At 43.8% G+C, this 18,466-nt stretch overlaps 1 protein-coding gene across 19 annotated transcripts in view; it reads right to left on the minus strand.

Moving 5' to 3' along the window:
• Positions 1 to 18,466, minus strand: part of TNRC6C (trinucleotide repeat containing adaptor 6C) — a 297,118-nt gene that overhangs the window by 82,510 nt on the left and 196,142 nt on the right. For all 19 annotated transcript variants that reach the window (XM_080560646.1, XM_080560645.1, XM_080560641.1 and 16 more), the window contains 2 exons: positions 1,433 to 1,532; positions 487 to 508 (listed from right to left, as the gene is read on the minus strand). In XM_080560646.1, the coding sequence (XP_080416772.1) occupies positions 487 to 508; positions 1,433 to 1,532 (122 nt within the window). The remainder of the gene's footprint in view (positions 1 to 486; positions 509 to 1,432; positions 1,533 to 18,466) is intronic.

The following is an 18,466-nucleotide window of genomic DNA, read 5'->3' on the forward strand; positions in this document are numbered from 1 at the left end:
CACAGAGAAAGAAAAAAAAAAAAGGTGGTGATGGTGGCCATGGGGTAATAGCTTTCTCATGAGTTCAATCTATTGAATTTACTCACTGAATTGAGTTGAATCGTGCATAGAGGAGGAGAGGTTTACCCCTGGTGGCAATTAGCTGTCTTTGAAATATCTAAATGACTACTAGCAACTAAATGGAAAACTACATCTGTCCTGAGCATTAGAGGAAAAGTATAACATACATTGTGCTAAGTTGCAGAGATATTTAATCCATATATTCCTGTCAAAAAGTATGTTATCCAGCAAGATCAGCAAAGTAAAAGCTTACGCTGAGAATCCCAACATGAAAAGTTGGCTCCTCCAACCACGCTTTAGGAATAGAACTATCCTAATAAGATATTCTCTCCTCGTTAAAAGAGAACATAATTAAAAGTACAAGCACATTTTTAAGCATGCCTTAAGAATATCGGATGGTTCACAGAAGAACAAACATGAATTTACCTTTGGTTTTTTGTTCAGCAGCCTGAAAGAAGAAAAGAAAAAAAAAAATCAACTGCTTGTCAATATTCAAAGGGATATCTAGTAAATGTATGGCTGTAGTCCTGACTTTTTTGCAGAAAATGCTTATATAAATCAGGCATTAGTTCTAATTAATGATCAGAGAACGTTGATTTAATTCTGTAAACCAGGAAGGTAAGAATGGCTATCGCTGTCTGACAAGAGCCAAAAGCACATGCCTACAAGACAGTAAAAATCATGGCAAGCAGTATGACAGGACCCCCCACATACCCACCCAGCCTTCCATCACTTGAGGTTCTGAGTTGTTCTGAAGTAAACAGGATGTCTGTGACCCTTTTAAAACTCAAGAGAATTCAGTTCCATGAATTTGTCCAGTATCCCTTTGAATCCATATATATTACTAGCTTAGAAAGAATAACCACATGTTTTGTGAATCTTTTAAAATCTGTTTCAAATCTACCTGCTTTTCTTTTTACTCAATGTGGTATTTTTATACTGAACAAGAGAGAGCAATTTCCATCCACATCCTAAAGGCCACATAGGATTAAAACTAACTTCATATACATGAAAAAAAGAAGGCAAGAGAATGCAAACCACAGAAAATGTGCAATGGCCTTGGAATCCCCAGCCACTTCAGTATCAGTTTAGCCTAATCCAGTTAACTTTGCACTGAGGTTGCCAAGGAGCACTCACATGACACAGCTGTGGAAGCAGTAATCTACCATCAGTGGATGGTAAGCAGCTTGGGGCTTGCTAATGAACCGTCACAACTACTTTTGCTGAGATCTTTTGACCACAACCTCACTCAAACTCCATGGGACTGCTGAATTGTGTCAGAATTATTCACAGAAATAAAGATTGCAAAGTCAGTATCTGTAAGTTACAAGCAAGTGTGAATATATAATTAAAAACAGTAATATAAGCAAACCTTTTTCTGAGCACCTTCCTTCTTTTTCTTTTCTTCCTGCTTTTTCTTTTTCTTTTCTTCCATCAAATGTTCCTCTTCTTGTGTTTCTTGTTCTTTCTCCCTGATGGAATAAAGGTTGGGAAGAGCTTTTCAGTACGATCAAGTTTATCTACGAAGCTAAATAACCCATACTAATGTTGCTAGTTTGCTAACTCTCATGTCTAAAATGGGCTGCTTTTAATGCTGTAATAGAACCATTATGAAAAAGCTGTTCCAAAACTGAAACAAGTAACGAACAAAACAGTAGGGAATGCAAATTCAAAAATAATAGGTTTTATTTGAAACTCCTTTCCTCAATCACTCAAAACTACTACTTAATATTAGTATGTTCTATGGAAAGAAAACTTGAAAAAAAGGAACAAAAATAGCTAATGCTGGCTTTCTTTAGCTATGATTCACAACGTACCTTAAAGATTATGCATGAGTACATTATTTTTGAATTACTTTTCTTTTTTCACTAAATACTTCATTTCTCATATACATCAATTTTGTTCTCAAGGGAAAAAACAACTGTAAAACGAGGCCCAGATGAATTCAAATTACTGTATTTTGTTTATTTTCTGTTATAAACTCTAGCTGAAGAATTTGCATGACTATAAAAAGACTGTTCCAGTGTCATCACGGTTAAAACTTATAACTAGGAAGTCGTCCCAGACCAAGATGAAACTGTATTTGAAACCTCCCCACTTGTGTTTTCTTTGTCCCTCACTGTACTAAGCAGTTGTAACACTGAACCTCCCCCAGCATCTTTCCAAGCAAATACCAATGCAAATAATTCATTTACTTTTCAATAACTATTTTATCTTCCTTGACAGCTCTTTAGGGCCCGATCATTTATCAGCCTTACAGATCTTCTGAGAATACTCTGTTTCTGAGGGGCTGAAACCATTACTATTATTATTGGATTAGATGCCTTCAAATTATTCATCAAGATTACTCTTAGCCTAACTTATTATTGCTTTGCATTGAACTTGCCAAAGCTTATGTCCTTTGTTGTTGTTTAGATTGGATTTCTTTTTTTTTTTTTTTTGGAAAAAAGGTCTTTTTACTTATCATACTTTGCTCACTTGCTTTTGCACTTTAGGTACAGAAGCAGATACTCTGCAGATTCTGCACGTGGTGTTTTCAAGCAGTGCCCATTTCACCTTTTAGCTGTTTCTTTTATTTTCCTTTTGCTCATTTCGAGTTTGTACATTCTTACATAGCTTCCCCTTTTTAAACAAGGAATATTGTGCGGTTTAGGGCTTCAGCTGTTGAAGGGTGATTTGTTTTTTGGCTTTTTCAGTTGCCCGCAAATACAGATTTTGGCCACTGTAGACACTTTAATGCTTACAGAGATCCCGCACAGTGCTCCAGACTAAACCAAAGCAGCTTCCCTTTCCTTGTGTTTCCCAAACAGTAAACATTACAGTAAGCAATTCAGAGGTCTAAAGACGGGTGTTGATGCCCTTTTTAGACACATTAGGGTATCCAAAGTATTTATAGAAATGACAGGTACGGCAAGACCTCCAGGAGACCCAGTCTGGAAGAGCAGCTGGAGGCCAGGCACATCTGGGGTGCCTGCTGTACCGCTGCAGGTCAGGACACCTGAGGTGGCATGAGGCAGCTATACTTTAAATACCTCCATCCATTCCCGTCACGACCCAAAATTCATCACCTGCACAACTGCCCAAACTCACGCCAGTTTCCAAGGGCCACGTTGCAGACATGGCGCTGTAAATCAGAGCTTGAGGAGCACGTGCTCTGAAGAGTTGCAGATAGGTACCGGCATCGCACAAACACTGAATTTGAAACGGGTTTAAAACTGCAGCTTTAAATGGACTGTTCTAGGGCTTTGCAAAAAGCAATGACTTACTCTGCCAAAAGGAACCGAGTTGAAACCGTAATAATTTGACTTTTTTCCTGTTAGCTCAGTAGAACAGAAGTCCCCTGGATTTCAGTAACTACAAAGAACAACATCCACTCCCTACGTTTTCAGTGCCCCCTGCCTAAGTCCTACCAGACTCTACAAAGCCCGTGTCTTCAAGCGATCTGTCCCAGGCTGCCAGACTACTACCAAGGGAAGTTCTAGCCTTTTTTTGTTTTATTAAAACAGCAGGTGACTGAAGCAAGTCAGTGCAAAGTAGGAAACTTTTTGGTTTCCTCTTTGTACGACTTAAGTAAACCGATGATGTTATAGCAATTCCAGAACACCACAATTACATACAGATCCCTTTTAATAATCAGTGGGGTATTAAAAAAAAAAAAAAAACAACACAAAAAACATAGAAACAAAATACCTAGAAACCACAGCTGCTTAATTTGCAGTTTTCTTTAAACTATGAAAGTACATACTTTCCAACTTTCTTGTTAGGCCTTTTTTTTTTAAAAAAAAATACCAAGTTCCTTTAATCGCTGCCAAAGTCTTGTTACTTAAATCGGACTCCAGTGCACACATCTCTATTTGTCCTGTCTGTCAAAATCTGCCTTTCTGTCCTCTAAAGCTGGTTCTGTTTTGTCATTTCCCAAGCACTGCTAGGTGTCATTCCCTCCCTACTGCAGGTAATACACCGTATCAGAGGATTTTCTAAATCAAAGAACAGCAAACATTTTGCTCCATTAAAAATACAATGTATTTTATTACTGTATTATCACATCAATTACAACATAAGAGGTAGAAGTGCCACTCCTAGTGGAAACCTGTTTTTTTATTTCATTTCTGAGTTTAAAATAGCCTCAAATTAACTCAGAAAATGATACTATAATTTTTAATGGAGTTCAATTTTCAAAACTGATTTACATAATGACACTTCTGAATACATATGCTTTAAATATGCTTAAAATAGAAATAAAGCTCCAAGTGGCCTCTCAGATGGCAACTCTTGCTGTCACTTCTAGGCAGAAATTAGTCATCTAAGAGCAAAACAAAAGGAAAACAATAAAAACATTGCTATATAAAGTTTGATTACATTGTCAAAGGCATGTGTTGTAGTTTTACTTCCTGAGTGACAATTTAATCTTTATTACAGGAAACATGCTAAAAAAATGAATACAAAGCTCGTGATTTAAACCAGAAGGGTCTTATAACGTATTTGTATGAGTTTGCCTTTTTCATATATATAGATCTGAAGTATCAAAATCATGGGGGATTTTTATAAGCACAAATCAGCTTTACTTTAACATCAGGTGTTGGTTTAAAAATTGAAATGAGCTTATTAAATCTGAGCCTAAAACCAAGGCTATCTTTAAAGTACTCAAGCTTAGGGAACTCACTCAGAATAGTAAAGCGAGATGAGAGGTCACAGTACAACTCAAGAGAACTACGGTTACTTTCTGTCAGTGTCTATTACACAAGGGCTTATTTTTTCCTCTAAAATAAGTAACAAATCTAGGTTGGTTTTATTTTTTAACCTAAATGAAAACTTGAGTTTTCTACTTGCATCAGATATGGGATCGCTTTCACATCTGCAAGTGCAGCTGGCATTTTGTACCAGCACCAAAGTGACATTCTAACAGGATTTTGCAACAAGCCTTTTGGGAATATCATATTCTTTCACAAACTTAAAGCAGAGTCTATCCACATTATTACAGACAAGGTTATTGCCCATCCAGTGCCTCAGTTCAGAAGTTTGGCAAGAGGCAAGGCCCTCGCCTGCCCCTCCGCGCCCCACAGCTCCAAACCCAGCGGCCCGATGGGTTTTGTTTGCATGTGTTTAAGCTGCTGAGGGTTTATTTACACATGAAAACTGGCTGGAATACTGCTTCAGCACAGCATCCGTGATCATGGCACCTTTGCCTGGTTCAGCCCAATGAGCTCTAGTACCCGAAATTCCAGCACAGCTCTTCTGCTTCCCTTGTCAGCAGCAAAAGCTGCTGTTACCGACAGAAATCCTACACATTAAACACACTTCCGAAGTATTACTCTGGTTTTGACTTCCCCCACCTTACAACAGGGCACCATGTGCTTCTGAACACGAGCATTTGTCCTCACAGTGATGGGGGGGGGTTCTTAAGCTAAACTTACACGGATCTGAGAGGCAATCGCGGCCCAAAGGCCTTCCGGAAGCCACTACAGGAGCACGTGCTGGTACCAGTGGTAGCAGGGGTCTGCACAGCATACACATGAAAGACTAAATAGCCACCTAGCATGGTACAGGTTCAATTAAAAACAAAGAAAATTACTATTTAAAAGGTTCTTTAAGATCTGACTCCAAAAGGTCAGAAACAAGTGGCTGAGATCATGAAGGTAGAATGCGGCTTAAAGGGCGGCAACGAAAAAGGGAAAATATACACAAAATAAAGAGTAGTGAATACTGGAAAAGCGGGCTTTGATTACTTCAGAACAACTGAAGAGCACTGTCACACAGGAAAAGAGGTGATACGTCTTGGAAATCACATGAATCCAAAGGCAAACGTGGACACCCTAATCTGGAGGAGGGGCAGGGGATCACCGCACCACTAGGGCTACCAGAAGGCTAAAGCAAGACTCCATGTCCGCCTGCTGCTAGCTGGGTTTCCTCTGGCACCCTAATTCCGCCCAGCCGTCCATGACCCTTCTAGAGCAAACACCAGGGCAAGGCAAAGAGCTGGCATGGCTCCAAAAAGCGCCAGGTTTTCCCCCTTGGAGTCTGGGCTGCCGTTAATCAAGAAGAGTCAAACTGGTCCCTCATTATGAGCTTTCCAATCACCTCAAAACCAGAAAACGACATGCAAGACTAGGTCAAATAAATAAGAATGAATATAAAAAAACTGTACAAACACAGGTACAAAAATGAGGAAGGTCAACAATCAACTGGTGCTGCGCATATAAAAAGTAATAGTAAAGCAATCTCTAAGTGCTTCTGGAATAAGCAGGGGAACAATTTGTGTTACTTTGTGGAAAAAGGGGCCTCTAGAGACAGATGACCATCGAAGGCTGAAGTGATGGCATTGCTCTTCCTGCCTCAGTCTTCACTGAAGGCTGCCACCCGCCCGAACCGGTGCTGTGCCTGCAAGAGGTGACAGCTCCACGTGGGGACTGGCAGAAGAAGAATAAACAAAACAGAAAATGGAACTAAATACTTTATTACCACTCCAAATAGGAGATCAGGCCAGCAAAAGTAAGAACAGCTTTAAAAGTCCTCAGAGAAATTGGATGTTTTTCCACTGGCTGGGCCTGATGCAATTTACTGTCAGAACAACTGTGTCTAAGTCCTCGCCGATTACCTTAAAGAATCTGCAGAAGATGGATGGCACCCTACAAGACTAGAAAATGGCAAAGATTGTGCCTATAACTTTAAAAGGGAAGGCGTAAAAACATCAGTACCAGCTAACAAGGATTTGTGAAGAAAAGCTACATCAAATCAGCCTGATTTCTTCCCCCCCCCCCTTCCCCCCGGCCCATGGCATAGCTACAGACATTTTTAACAAGGAAGAAAGGGGATGCAATACAAGTAATTTATTGACCGTTTAAGCAAAATTTAAAGCTTTGTTAATAAAAACACGGATGCTTTATTCATTTTCAAAGAACAAGGTAGGGAACGTAAGCTAAAGGAAAATACAGTAAGATGCCTGCAAAGCAAGCAGACTCAGCACTTCCCTCTCCAACAAGGCAGAGTGCCGCTGGGTTTTGTTGCAATACACGCGTGTCCAGCAGCTTTCAGTAGTTTTATTAATCACTTTGCTGCTGGAAAAACGTGTGTGTTAAGTTTACAGAAGATGTTAAGGCATGGGGCTGCAAAACATTTAAGGGCAGAATCCAGAACTGGATAAACTTGAGATGTGGTGTGAAAAAAGCAGAGTGCAATGCAGTAGGAGATGCAGGGCACTGCATGCAGCAGGAATAATCATGTGCCTCAATACAGCAGGGGGAACAACGGCCTGAACACCAGCTTTGGGGAGAGAAAAAAAAGGTTTTTACACCAGATCTTAAACCAAAGGCAAGGCAACAATGTCACAAACAGTCAGAAAGTCATTACTGGTGTAATAAGTCCAGTTTTGAACTATGTGCTTCAACAGTTTAAACTGCAACAAAGGAGATGTGCAACTTTCCACATTGTAGCATTATGTAAAAACAAACGTTAGGAGACATACCAAATGTTTATAAACACATCTGGGGGGAGAAAACAGAGCATCTGAAGAAAGGAATACATTTTTATTTAAAAAAAAAAAAATTAACACCAATATAAGGCCAAAAGGACACAAAGACAATTAGACTGGAAATAAGAGGCCTCTGCCCATTTGTGAAGTAAAATCCTACGATAGCCTTTCACACAAAGTAATAGGGGAAAAGCCCTCAGCGACGCCACTGTGGATGTGTTATATGTGTAGGTGTGATCATGCAGCTTGAAACTAAGCACTCTAACTTGAAAGTCTGGGTGGAAAAAACTTGTCCCTATGAGGAGTCATAAGTGAAGCTTGAGGAGCATTTCTGTTTGACCTCAATTTATGATTTATTAATCCCAGGCTCTGGGGTTTCCAACTGCCAAATTACATTCCTGTCCTGCACTTGTCACTCCTCAATACATAATTTGACTTGATGGGATTTCTCCCTTCATCTGAAACATCAAATTATCATCCACGGCTAACTGTGGGTCTGGTACCTTAATCTTCCCAGTATCTGGTCAACTTCTCTCAAAGCGTGGAAGACAAAGCTGCTCACCTAGCAGGAACAGTTGATTGTCTGACTTCTGAAGTCACCCAGAAATTCCACCAAAATTCCTGCACAGAAGCTGACCTCCCTAAGACTGTCCTTGATCTTTCCTTTTACTCTACAATGCCGTTTTGGCTCCAAGTCTTCTTTGTGTGCATTTTTGTTTTCATTTGATTTGTTTACAGATTACCGTAGGTATCTTCAGACCTATGACACCCTCTGGACCCTTGCCCACAGCCACCTGTAATTGCAAGGGACCAGACTTGATCCCCACAAACTCCCTTCCAGGCTCTTTTGAAATCTCAGCCCCTTTTACTACGGTGCAAGACATGCACAGACAACTTAGCTCACTGCTGAAATCCGCGCAGGGGCATAACGAAGCTGCCATTTAGAGACACACCAGAAACACTACAGCTTTAGCTGAGAACAGGATGTGAAAAGCGCCATATTCAATTAAAATATCATACTGAAACTATGGGGAGATTATAGGCTGCCCAAGAGACTGAGTTAATAATCTTGCTCTTACAACCTGTAAAATAGAAATTCCACGATCAGGAGAGAAAAAGAGCGCTTGCCTTACACACCTCGACCAAAGGCTGCATCTCCAGCGGCAGCAGTGTCCTAAACTGGGCCATTTTGGATTACTGGTTGAAGAGCAATTACGGCCTGACAGCACGGCGAGGAGAGCACCGCCTGCTGTTCCCTGCAGGACCAAGGCTCTCGCTGGACGTTTCCAGTTCACCCAGCGTTAACTTGTGACCCTACTCCATATACACATAAGATAAGCAACCACTGAAGCAAATTAGATTAGAATAAAAATAAAGCAGGCTCAATAGCAACTATCATTCAATTAAAGATTAAAAACAAAACAACCAAAGAAACCCACGCAGCTGCCTGGCCTTGTTCTAGCCTCTGCTAGCTGCCTACCAGTCACCAGAAGCAGAGAGGAAAATCTCAGAGAAGAAAAATCCGTTAAAAAACAGAGAACACAGGTTAACTATAACCGGTAGGTCAGATGTACGAGGCTTGACGAGAGCCCGTTTGAGCACTGCCCCAGTCCCAGTGCATGTCTGTGGGGTTTGGGGGTTTTGTTTTTCGGTTACAGACTTCCTTTTGTTCACTCTCCTGGATTCTTACCAGATAGAGTACTAATGAGAGTACTAATGAGAATGCTTCAATAGCCGAGTTACGCCTTCATTATGAAGCAGGGAGTGCAGACCGATACCGAGTGGATTTGTACACCAAAACTGGGTGCAGAGGCCTTGACAGCCACTGTCCCCCACCCCAGGTGAGTTTATCGCTTGAGACTACAGCTAGTCTGCTCCCAGGTACCGACAGCTCACTTGTGGCAGGAAAGCATTAAATGCACGCTTGGAGCACGTCACCCAGTTCAGTTTCATTTAAAGGAATCCGCTCTTATTTAAGAGCGATTGTCATGCTCAGAAATCCTCTGTAAAGTGAATTGAAGCACAGTATAACTGAGGATAATCACGTTTGCTTAAACATAACACTGATCCAAATTAACACTCCAGCACAGATGATCCTATAGGGCCCAACGCTGCTGTCACACAGGCACGCTGCCCCTTCTGTGGAGGCGTTGCTCTCCACAGGGCGTCCATCCCACTGATGCACCTACAAAGCTCCACTCTGGGGCAACCACGTCCTTGGCAGGGAAACCCAGGCACCCCAGCAGACCAGACCTCAAGCACCCCACCCTGTGCACTGCTCAGCCTATGCAAGGATCGAGCAAAGAAATTAAAAAAAAAAAAAAAAGAAAAAACCACCCAACCAACCAAAAACCAGAAAGGTTTCCATTACATTCACCACCCATCGCAGGCTACAAACAGCTAGAAACATGCTACGAACAACGTTCCCCTCCCCCAGCAAACAGAACCAACTCCTCTCTTGGAAAATTAAGCTCCAGACTACGAACAGTGAGCACAAGATTTAGTTTCAGTGCTGCCTCCCTCCCAGGCCGGACGATATTTACCAGCAGCTGATGGAGCATGTGGTCCGGAGCTCTTCCCCAGTCTTCCTGGGACATAAACACAAAGGAAAGCAGCTTTGCAATCCAGCAACTCAGCAAGAGCGCAGCCTATTTGTCTTTTCCAAACGCTACCTTTGCTATTTTGGCTTCTGCAACTACACGAGGAGATGAGAGCTCTGTGCCAAGCGAGGCAAAGCCCCCACGCCGGCCAACTGCTCGGCTAACTATCACCCATCGGCTGACCGAGGCGCAGACACAACCTGTGGACAAGGCTCCGGCTCGAGTTCTTTGCCTGGACCTGCAGAACAGCCAGAGCAGCGCTGCTTCCTGCGGGGAGGCTGCAGAGGAGGAGGCCAGGAAATAGGAACAGGAGCAGCAGCTCCGCAGGATGTTTTGTCCCCGGGCTCTCCGCACGAGCTGACCGCTCCTAGAGACAGGGCCGGAGGGACACGACCAGGCACAGAACAGCTTCTGTGTAGGATTCCGGCAAGCAACACAGCTGAATGCTTGTATTTTTCTGTTAACAGACATGAAAGGTACGTTTGCATTGCTAAAATGATGTAGTTTTGCCTGTAGGGCTTCCAGTGCCCCAGTCCTTATTTCCCTCTTTGCATCAGCTGTGTGCCAGCACGCAGCTATTTACCAGCCGTGCATGTGCCCGACTTCAGCACAGACCTATCTGTGACCTCCAGAGGACTCCTCCAGTCCACATTTTCCTACGGTGCCAAAAATATTCCACCGCTGAGCAGTGGGAGACCGCAGAAGGGTCTGTAGGCAGGTGGCATCCTGCTCCACCGCCCCGAGCACCTCTGAGCACAAAAACACCAGGGAGGCCCAGGGCACGGCCACGGCCCACGAGGGAAGATGTGCCTCCAGGTCTAGAATTGGGAAAAAATAAATAACAACGCTATCCCTCACGATGTAAGAGCTCCAAATGGTTCTCCACGGTACAAGCATCACCAGCAAGAGGTGGGATGGAAAAGGGAAAGCAGATGTCAGCAGAGCTCCTCCTTGCAGGAGCCAGGAGGACAGAAAGTTTAATGGGAACGTGAAGACAGAGCTGCAAGCCGTTGTAAAAAGTTTATTCCTTTGAAAGATTTTAGAATACACAAACCCTCAACATCCTCCTCCTGTATTTTTAAATGTGTTGGGTGAGCTCATTGAACATTCAAGTTGTTGTCTTCAAGTTTTCCAAATACCATTCTATTTAAAGGCACTGTGAATAGGGAATTCAATTTATCAAATGAATGAAAGAAGAATTCTTAGTAGGAACCCTGGTGAGCTAATCAAGAGTCACAATAAAATGTCAGGGGTCCTGGAATTCTCCACAGGAGGTTAACACCAAATGTGATCTGCGTAAAGGAAGACAAAACATACTACAGACTAATAAACTGTACTCAAAAATTGTGCACTGCAAATATATGGAAGTTTAAACAAATGAAAAAAATACTGGGTTTGTGCTCTTTTTAATATATCCCTCCTGTTTAACTACAGAAATCCAAACATTGCCCTCCATGAACATTTCTTTCAACTTAAGGATAACACATCTTGCATCAGTTTAGTTTTTGTTCCAGTGCATCTTCAGCTGCAATGCTGTTTTCAGAACTCCTACAGCAATACAACACAAGTTAGACAAAAAACCCTTGCATTACTGTCTAGCTAGCCTTAGGCTGGAAACTGAACCCACAGATTTCAGAACAAGGCTTACTCTATTGGCCAAAAATTAAGAAAGCAGAAAGGTCTAGGCTAGCACCTTCTCCTCCACAGCTCTACCAAAGAATTTAAAAATTATTTCTGTGTTGCTGAAAAAGTAATCCTTATTTCCATTAAGTTCATCAAGTTTCAAAGTTCTCTGTTTCTCCACCTCGCTTTCCGAAATTAAAGTGTCTGGGCACCAATTCCTGCCAATAATAAATCTAGCAAATAACAGCCAAACTGAGCGTTTTCATTTTATATTGCAATATCAGACCCATGATCAGAACGGCCTGTCGGATTCCATGTTTCAGCTTAGCAAACGAACAGCTTCTCCCCATGAGGGAAGGAGAAAGGGGGTGAAGAGAGAGTTGGGGAAAGGAAGCAGCCGTAAACGATCTTCCAGGACAAGAAAACCAGCTGCAGTAAACACCATTTTGGAAATCAATTTATAGTGAGTCACAATCCTAGTAATGACTATTTCATGCCTTCAGTTAGTCCATGAAATGCCCAGGGGAGCAAATATTCTCAGAAAGATAGTCAAAACGTCTCTACATGTGTTATCTGATCAGTAGAAGCTGACAGAATTCCAGAAAAATCAGTTCTTGCTTGCCTGGATGCTGACAGAGGGGACAGGGACATCACGGCTGCGATGCAGTTGGACTATCAGAGCATCGCAGCACCATCCAGACAGCCCGGGCTGACAGACACCACCTATTCTATTTTCTGCAAAAGGAGAGGGTCTTGTTGTCACTGTACGATTTCATCTACAAGTTTGGGAAGAGCATTTTATCTTCACCAATGCAATAAAAACAACCGAGGGTCCTTTTTAAAGCAAATAGTTATGTAAGCATCCAGTCGATAACACAGCCATTGCTTTATTCAATCATCATGCTTAAGGGTAGTAGCACAGCATCAAGACTAAGGAGTTCCTGGTACCCAACGAGACTTAATTGGATTGTTCTAAAAGTGACGGGTTTCAAAAAGCTTGATTAGCAGAACTATCACAGAAGTAATAAATATCACACATTCATAAAGCTCTCGTGAGCCCCACAGAACATCTTTCACGCAAACAGTGCTATATTTATGCAGTCTCCTCCTCGATCGCAGCAATTCCGCTACTGTGACAGCCCAAATTTAGTTCCACACCTGCACCAGACACCCACATTTTAGGATCATATTAGAAAATATTAAATACCATTTAGACTGCCACTACTAGGCTATCGTACCAGAAGAACATGCTATATTTTCCACATTCATTTATTTTTAAACGACTTTAAAAGATAAACCTCTTTATAGTGCATTATCAGCTAATATTACAAAGAGAAACCAACTACTTTCACAAGCAGGAAAACGCAGAGGGACATTAAAAAGAGATGTGATTAGCGCTCTGATGCCAACAGGTTATTTTCAGCTACCAGCGAGTTTTTGCAGCGTCACAAAACCAGAACGAGGTAGAACATCGTCTGCATGACATCAGAGACGAGGCAGAAGCAGACCTGCAGCGAGGTAACGTCTTTTTGCAGCGAGGTAAGGGCTTTCTGCAGCGAGGTGAGGGCTTTCATTTGCAGCCAGGGAGGAAGAGCGGCTGTCGAGTGAACCATCCATTTCAAAGCTGAACATGGGGCAAAATTCAGACTACAGGTGTTGGAAGCAATTCTCCTAGGTTAAGTGCGCTTGTGTAACTGACCAAAATATTAAGAGGGAAGTTGAGACCTGCAAGCAGAGACTGTTTTTAGTAGCAAGCTACCTGAAGAGTCCTCCCTGACTTACACGCACTCCTGTAGTCTACGCTTGCAGCGCTTGGAAACTAACTTCACCTTTCACATAAACACCACCTACAAGGTTACCCTTCTGAGCACACACTGAGCTCAACCAAAACCACTGCAAGCAACGCCCGAGACCTCCTCGGGTTTTCTGCTAACAGCATGGAAGGAATCGCAGCAAAATGGCAGGCAGCACCTCCCGCACCCCGCGGCTGATTTTCTTGGCGTGCCGCTGAAGGTTGAAGTGCTTCCTGTCGCTGGCTGGGTCCGTGTTAAAGCACTGCACCCTACTCCTTTGTTTACCAATAGCCAGCTACTGTTTAAAAACATCCCTATTGTCAGCGGCCGTGGAATTAGCACCAGCCACAAACGGGAATGTTTGGGAATGCCGAAGAAGGAAGAGGCCTGGGACGGGGCACAGCCGGGCACGACGTGCTGTCAGGCTGAGCCTGAAATAGAGCAGGCAGCAGCCAGTCTGAGCTCATTATCGATGGGCGCACACGCTGACCACCCAGAACGGCATCCAGGCCACCGCGAGCACTATATATAGCCCCCAGACAAAACAAAAAGCTCTCCTACTTCGCCTTCCCTCTTGCAAAAGCAGCACCGGCGAGAGAAGTGTGAGCTTCTTCATCAGCAGCATGCAGGAGGGGAAAGGCAACGCAGGGAGAGCAGCGGCCAGGAGCAGCAGACGTGCCATGCCAGGGGAGTTTTCTGGACCAAGAGCACAACAAAAGGCACTGCTCCTATGCCCCCAGAAAGCCATCATGGGAAGGCACACACAGACACCACAAGCTAAGAACAGACAAGAAGCTAAGGAAAAATAAGTATGGGTCTGCCCACCAGGAAGGTGCCCACGGGCAGGCACCGAACACTTCACAGCCCAGGTGTTTTTTTCCTTGGGGTGGGGGCTCTCCTTCCTTAAACGAGCCTATGGCTGGTAGCTGCACGATAACTACTTTGAGATCTATAAACATATTTTTCTCTGGGGCTTAATTACCACAAAGGGATGCCAATCGACTTGACAAGTCAATTTTTCTCCCAAATGAAAAAAAAAAAAACGTTCTCTAGCAATTCAGTGCTTATTGCTAAATGGGAAACAGAATCACACACACAAACAGCCACGGGATAAGTATCAGCTATTTTTAAGACAAAGCAATAAGCAATTGTTAACATTTCTCATACTCAAGCTTCCGAAACATAAAATTTCCTGATTGAAATCTAAGTAAATGCGAATCTAATTTTCGGTTTTTCAAGTGGATGTATATTTCAAAACACAGGAAAGCAAGCTGCAGATAGCTGTTTATTACAAATGACTTCCACCTCCACAGCCCTCAAAGGCAAACTATAAAGCTGTGCGCAGAGCTCGGCAATCTGGGCAGCCAGCCATAAAACATCCCTGCCGCAGCACAGATAACTGTTCTCGCTCTCGAGCCATCCTTGGCTGCAAACCCACAGGGAAGAGCTCCAGAGCGCAGACCTCACTACCGCCAAGGCTTCTCGTGTTTTATGAGCTCCAACTGCAGCTACAGTCAGGGCTTCAGCGCTGAAAAATTACAGCGCGGACTCATATCCAGGGCTGAGAGCAAAACTAACTCAGACTGTGATGCTCGGTGCGCTGAGAGCTCAGACCTGCTAGTTATTTCAGAGCTTCAGGGAGACCCAGTGCCCCTCTGTGAAGCAGTTTTGATTCGGATGGAGGGATGTCAACGTCTCAGAAAAAGACAAAAGAATCAGCAGCGTACTTTAAAGTGCTGCTGCTGCATTTTCCACAAACGATGTTTCTTTGATATCGTCTTAAAAAGCTCTGCTACCACTCTGGGCAAGAGCTGGCAGTTTGTTATGATCAGATTTAGACGCTTTTACCTTGTGCAGATTTTAAAATATATTAGTGCCAGAGCAGGAAACTGCACGAGGGAAGTTTCGGAAAATACAGTTAGAACTGGGTGCTGGGATCCAAGGAAGTTGACCGTGATTAAGCAGCGATAAAATGAGCATATCTCCATCCAGTAATTAAGATGTAAAACTAAGCTATGCCTTCGGTAGACAATTTTCATAAACAGCTCAGATTCCTAAGGCAAGATCAAACACTACTTTGATTCCTCTGCTTTCACACATTAAGAAGAACCATCTTTCATTCCACCACCAGCATTTACCAGCGAAGAGACTGTGCAAAGCACATAGATCATTAAGTAATGCAATTTACTGTCACTTCTGGATCATCTCCCCATTCAATAAAGTATACTTCTCCTCTAAATACTATTTGCCCTGGCTGATATCTTCATAATACAGCTGAAAACCTCAAGCCATTATCACTAGAAGGCATCAGCTGATCCTAAATTGGCTAGACTGCAGCGTCACAGGCATTTAAGAGGTTTCCTTATCATTCATCTTTAATAGTAAGGGATCGACAGGCTCCTACCTGCAGCTTCTAGGCCAAAGGGAAACCTTCTAATGGCATTACCGTTATCTTGTAATCTGAATTTTAAACAATTAAAACAATAGCACTTTTGTGTTGCACATCTCTACTGTAACCAAAGATGATAAATTTTTAATCGCCTCTCGTGTTCGAAGTCTTACATAAAGCACTGATTTATTTTTTTTACATAAGCAATGTGCATTCTGCATTTAGGCTGCTACACCTTCAAACAGAAGCAGCACAGCAAGGACACAAGTAACAAACACGGAGCATTTTGTTTACTTAGGGAAGGATTGGCCATTTTATTTTTAAACCCGCAGCTCTCGTAGCCAGCACTATCTAGCAATTCTTTCCAAATGAAAGCCTCTTTTTACTAAAGCAAAGGATGGCTCCACCCCTGACCTCCTCCTTCAGCTTGTTTTGGAAAGGGGCCAGATGACAGCATTTGGAAAAGCGCATGTTTATCTCGGCAAGGCCAGCTGCTTAGAGGAAATAAATGTAAGTTAACATATTATCCGGTCCCACATACACCGCTCTTGGTTAAGTCGTAGCAGCTAAAACTGAAAGTAAACTCCTCTCTTTGGCTTTTAATAAGGAGCCTGCCACTAAAGAGAAAAGGTCTCTACGTTGCATCTGAATTGACTGCAAAATTGAGGTCATTCTGAGTTAACAGCAGGCAGTAAATCCCTGCCATGATGAATATAATTTCCCGGCCTTTCTGAATGAAGTGAATGAAAAACAAAAATAGGAGGTTTTACTTCCAGGCATACTTTCCAAGTCACAGGCGTACTTTCCATACGGTTAACGTTCAGCAACAGTTTACTTTATGACACAAAAAGATTACGGCCTCTGCCTGACAAAACCTTTAACCTTCCCCTGTGCTATTGTTACTGCAGTTTGCCAAGGTGCAGAACTTGAAAGCCTTCAGAACTTCAACAAAGGATTTTCAGGTTGAAAGTACTCATAAGCCCAGTTATTCTATTCCTCACGTTAAGGAAATTTCACCCTATTGTTTTTCAAAGTCTTAAAATGCACCTTCAAGTAAAAAAAGGATAGAATTATCTTTCTTCCTTTAAACACAAGCAAAAGATCACGAAAGTCACCAAAAGCATAGATTGTTACTTAAATAGGAAAAACTATTAGAAAAAAAAAAAAAAGCCAGACAGGTGGATTTTGCATTCATCCCAGCAAGCTCCAGCAGGCTCTGGAGTAGCAGACACGGTAAAAACCTCATCCCACTCACGGGGGATCAGAGGCAGGTTGTGAAAGACGCGAAGACATCCGTCCCTGCAAAGACATCCCTGCTCGGCTGCGAGGGCAAACCCCGAAGTCACCAAACGCTTCTGACCGCTGCAACGAGGCTCGAGGGCAGCATCCCAGAGAAAATCCCACAGCCCTGCGCCAGCACAGAAGTGGCACAGACCAGGGCTTCCCCCCACAGCACTGGGGAACCAACGCTCAGCATCACACAGACCAGCCTCCAAATCACCCCCAGGCTGCAACAGCCCTAGCAGCAGCCGCAAACCAGCCCTATAGGACAAACCAGCCCTATAGGACAAACCACCCCAAAAGGACAGCACACTGCTTACTCAGACCAGCTTTTAGTCCCAGACACACACTTACGGTTGTCAATGCACAAATCCGCGTGTACAGAGAACAGAAACATTAATAAAGCCTAATTATTTGGTACTGCCAGCTGGGAGAGCTCTACGAAGCCGACCTGCCCGCGCTTTTTCATTGTTAGGAAGAAAATGTGGGGTCAGAAGTGGGGCTGGCTCCAGGGACCCCCCTCGCCCCCCAGCACCCTGCAGCTGGGCGCCGCGATGGGGAACGCTTGGGGACAGGGGATGTGCCGCAGTGCTGCGGGGTCACTGCTGGTCCCTGCACGGCCAGCTCCGCTGGGCAAGCTCCCACTGACCCCATCCACTGCGGCTGCCTTCGTGGGCTCGGGGTGAGGATCAGAAGAACCCAGGTTAGCCCAGACCAGCGCAGGGCTCATCCCCCTAAAACACTGGTGGTGCATTAGCAGAGACCCCCAGAGGCTACAGCAGCTCTGCCAGCTGGTGGGTGCAAGCCTGGCATGCCCATTTTACCATTCTGCGAGCAATTCTGGGCCAAAACAGAGCAGAAACGCTGCCAAAGGTAGGGGTGCATCACCAGCACCCCCTGAGCCCAGGGACCCGCAGCTGCTTGGGGCTGCGCCTGCTGCATCCTCGGGGTGTACCTGGGGAAGCAGAGGGGTTCCAGGGAGCCCCAAGGAGCCCCTGGGGAAACTCCCGGCCCTGGCCCCAAAATGGGAGAAAGCACCCCAGAAGCGGGCTGACGTAATAACGGTTATTTCTCGCTTCCAGGTGGCTCCCCTGTGAACAGGAGCGACCTCCTCACTCCCGTTTTAGCAGAGCAGGAGGTGACCGCGGCGCCTACGGCTGATGGAAAGCACGGGGGAAAAAAAACATGAAATGTGCACATCCAGTACATCCCAATAACCCCCAGCAGGACCGCCACCTCTCTGCACAAAGGG

Source organism: Anser brachyrhynchus (assembly GCF_964034855.1).
Source record: "Anser brachyrhynchus genome assembly, chromosome: 18".
In the NCBI taxonomy this organism is placed as follows: domain Eukaryota; kingdom Metazoa; phylum Chordata; class Aves; order Anseriformes; family Anatidae; genus Anser; species Anser brachyrhynchus.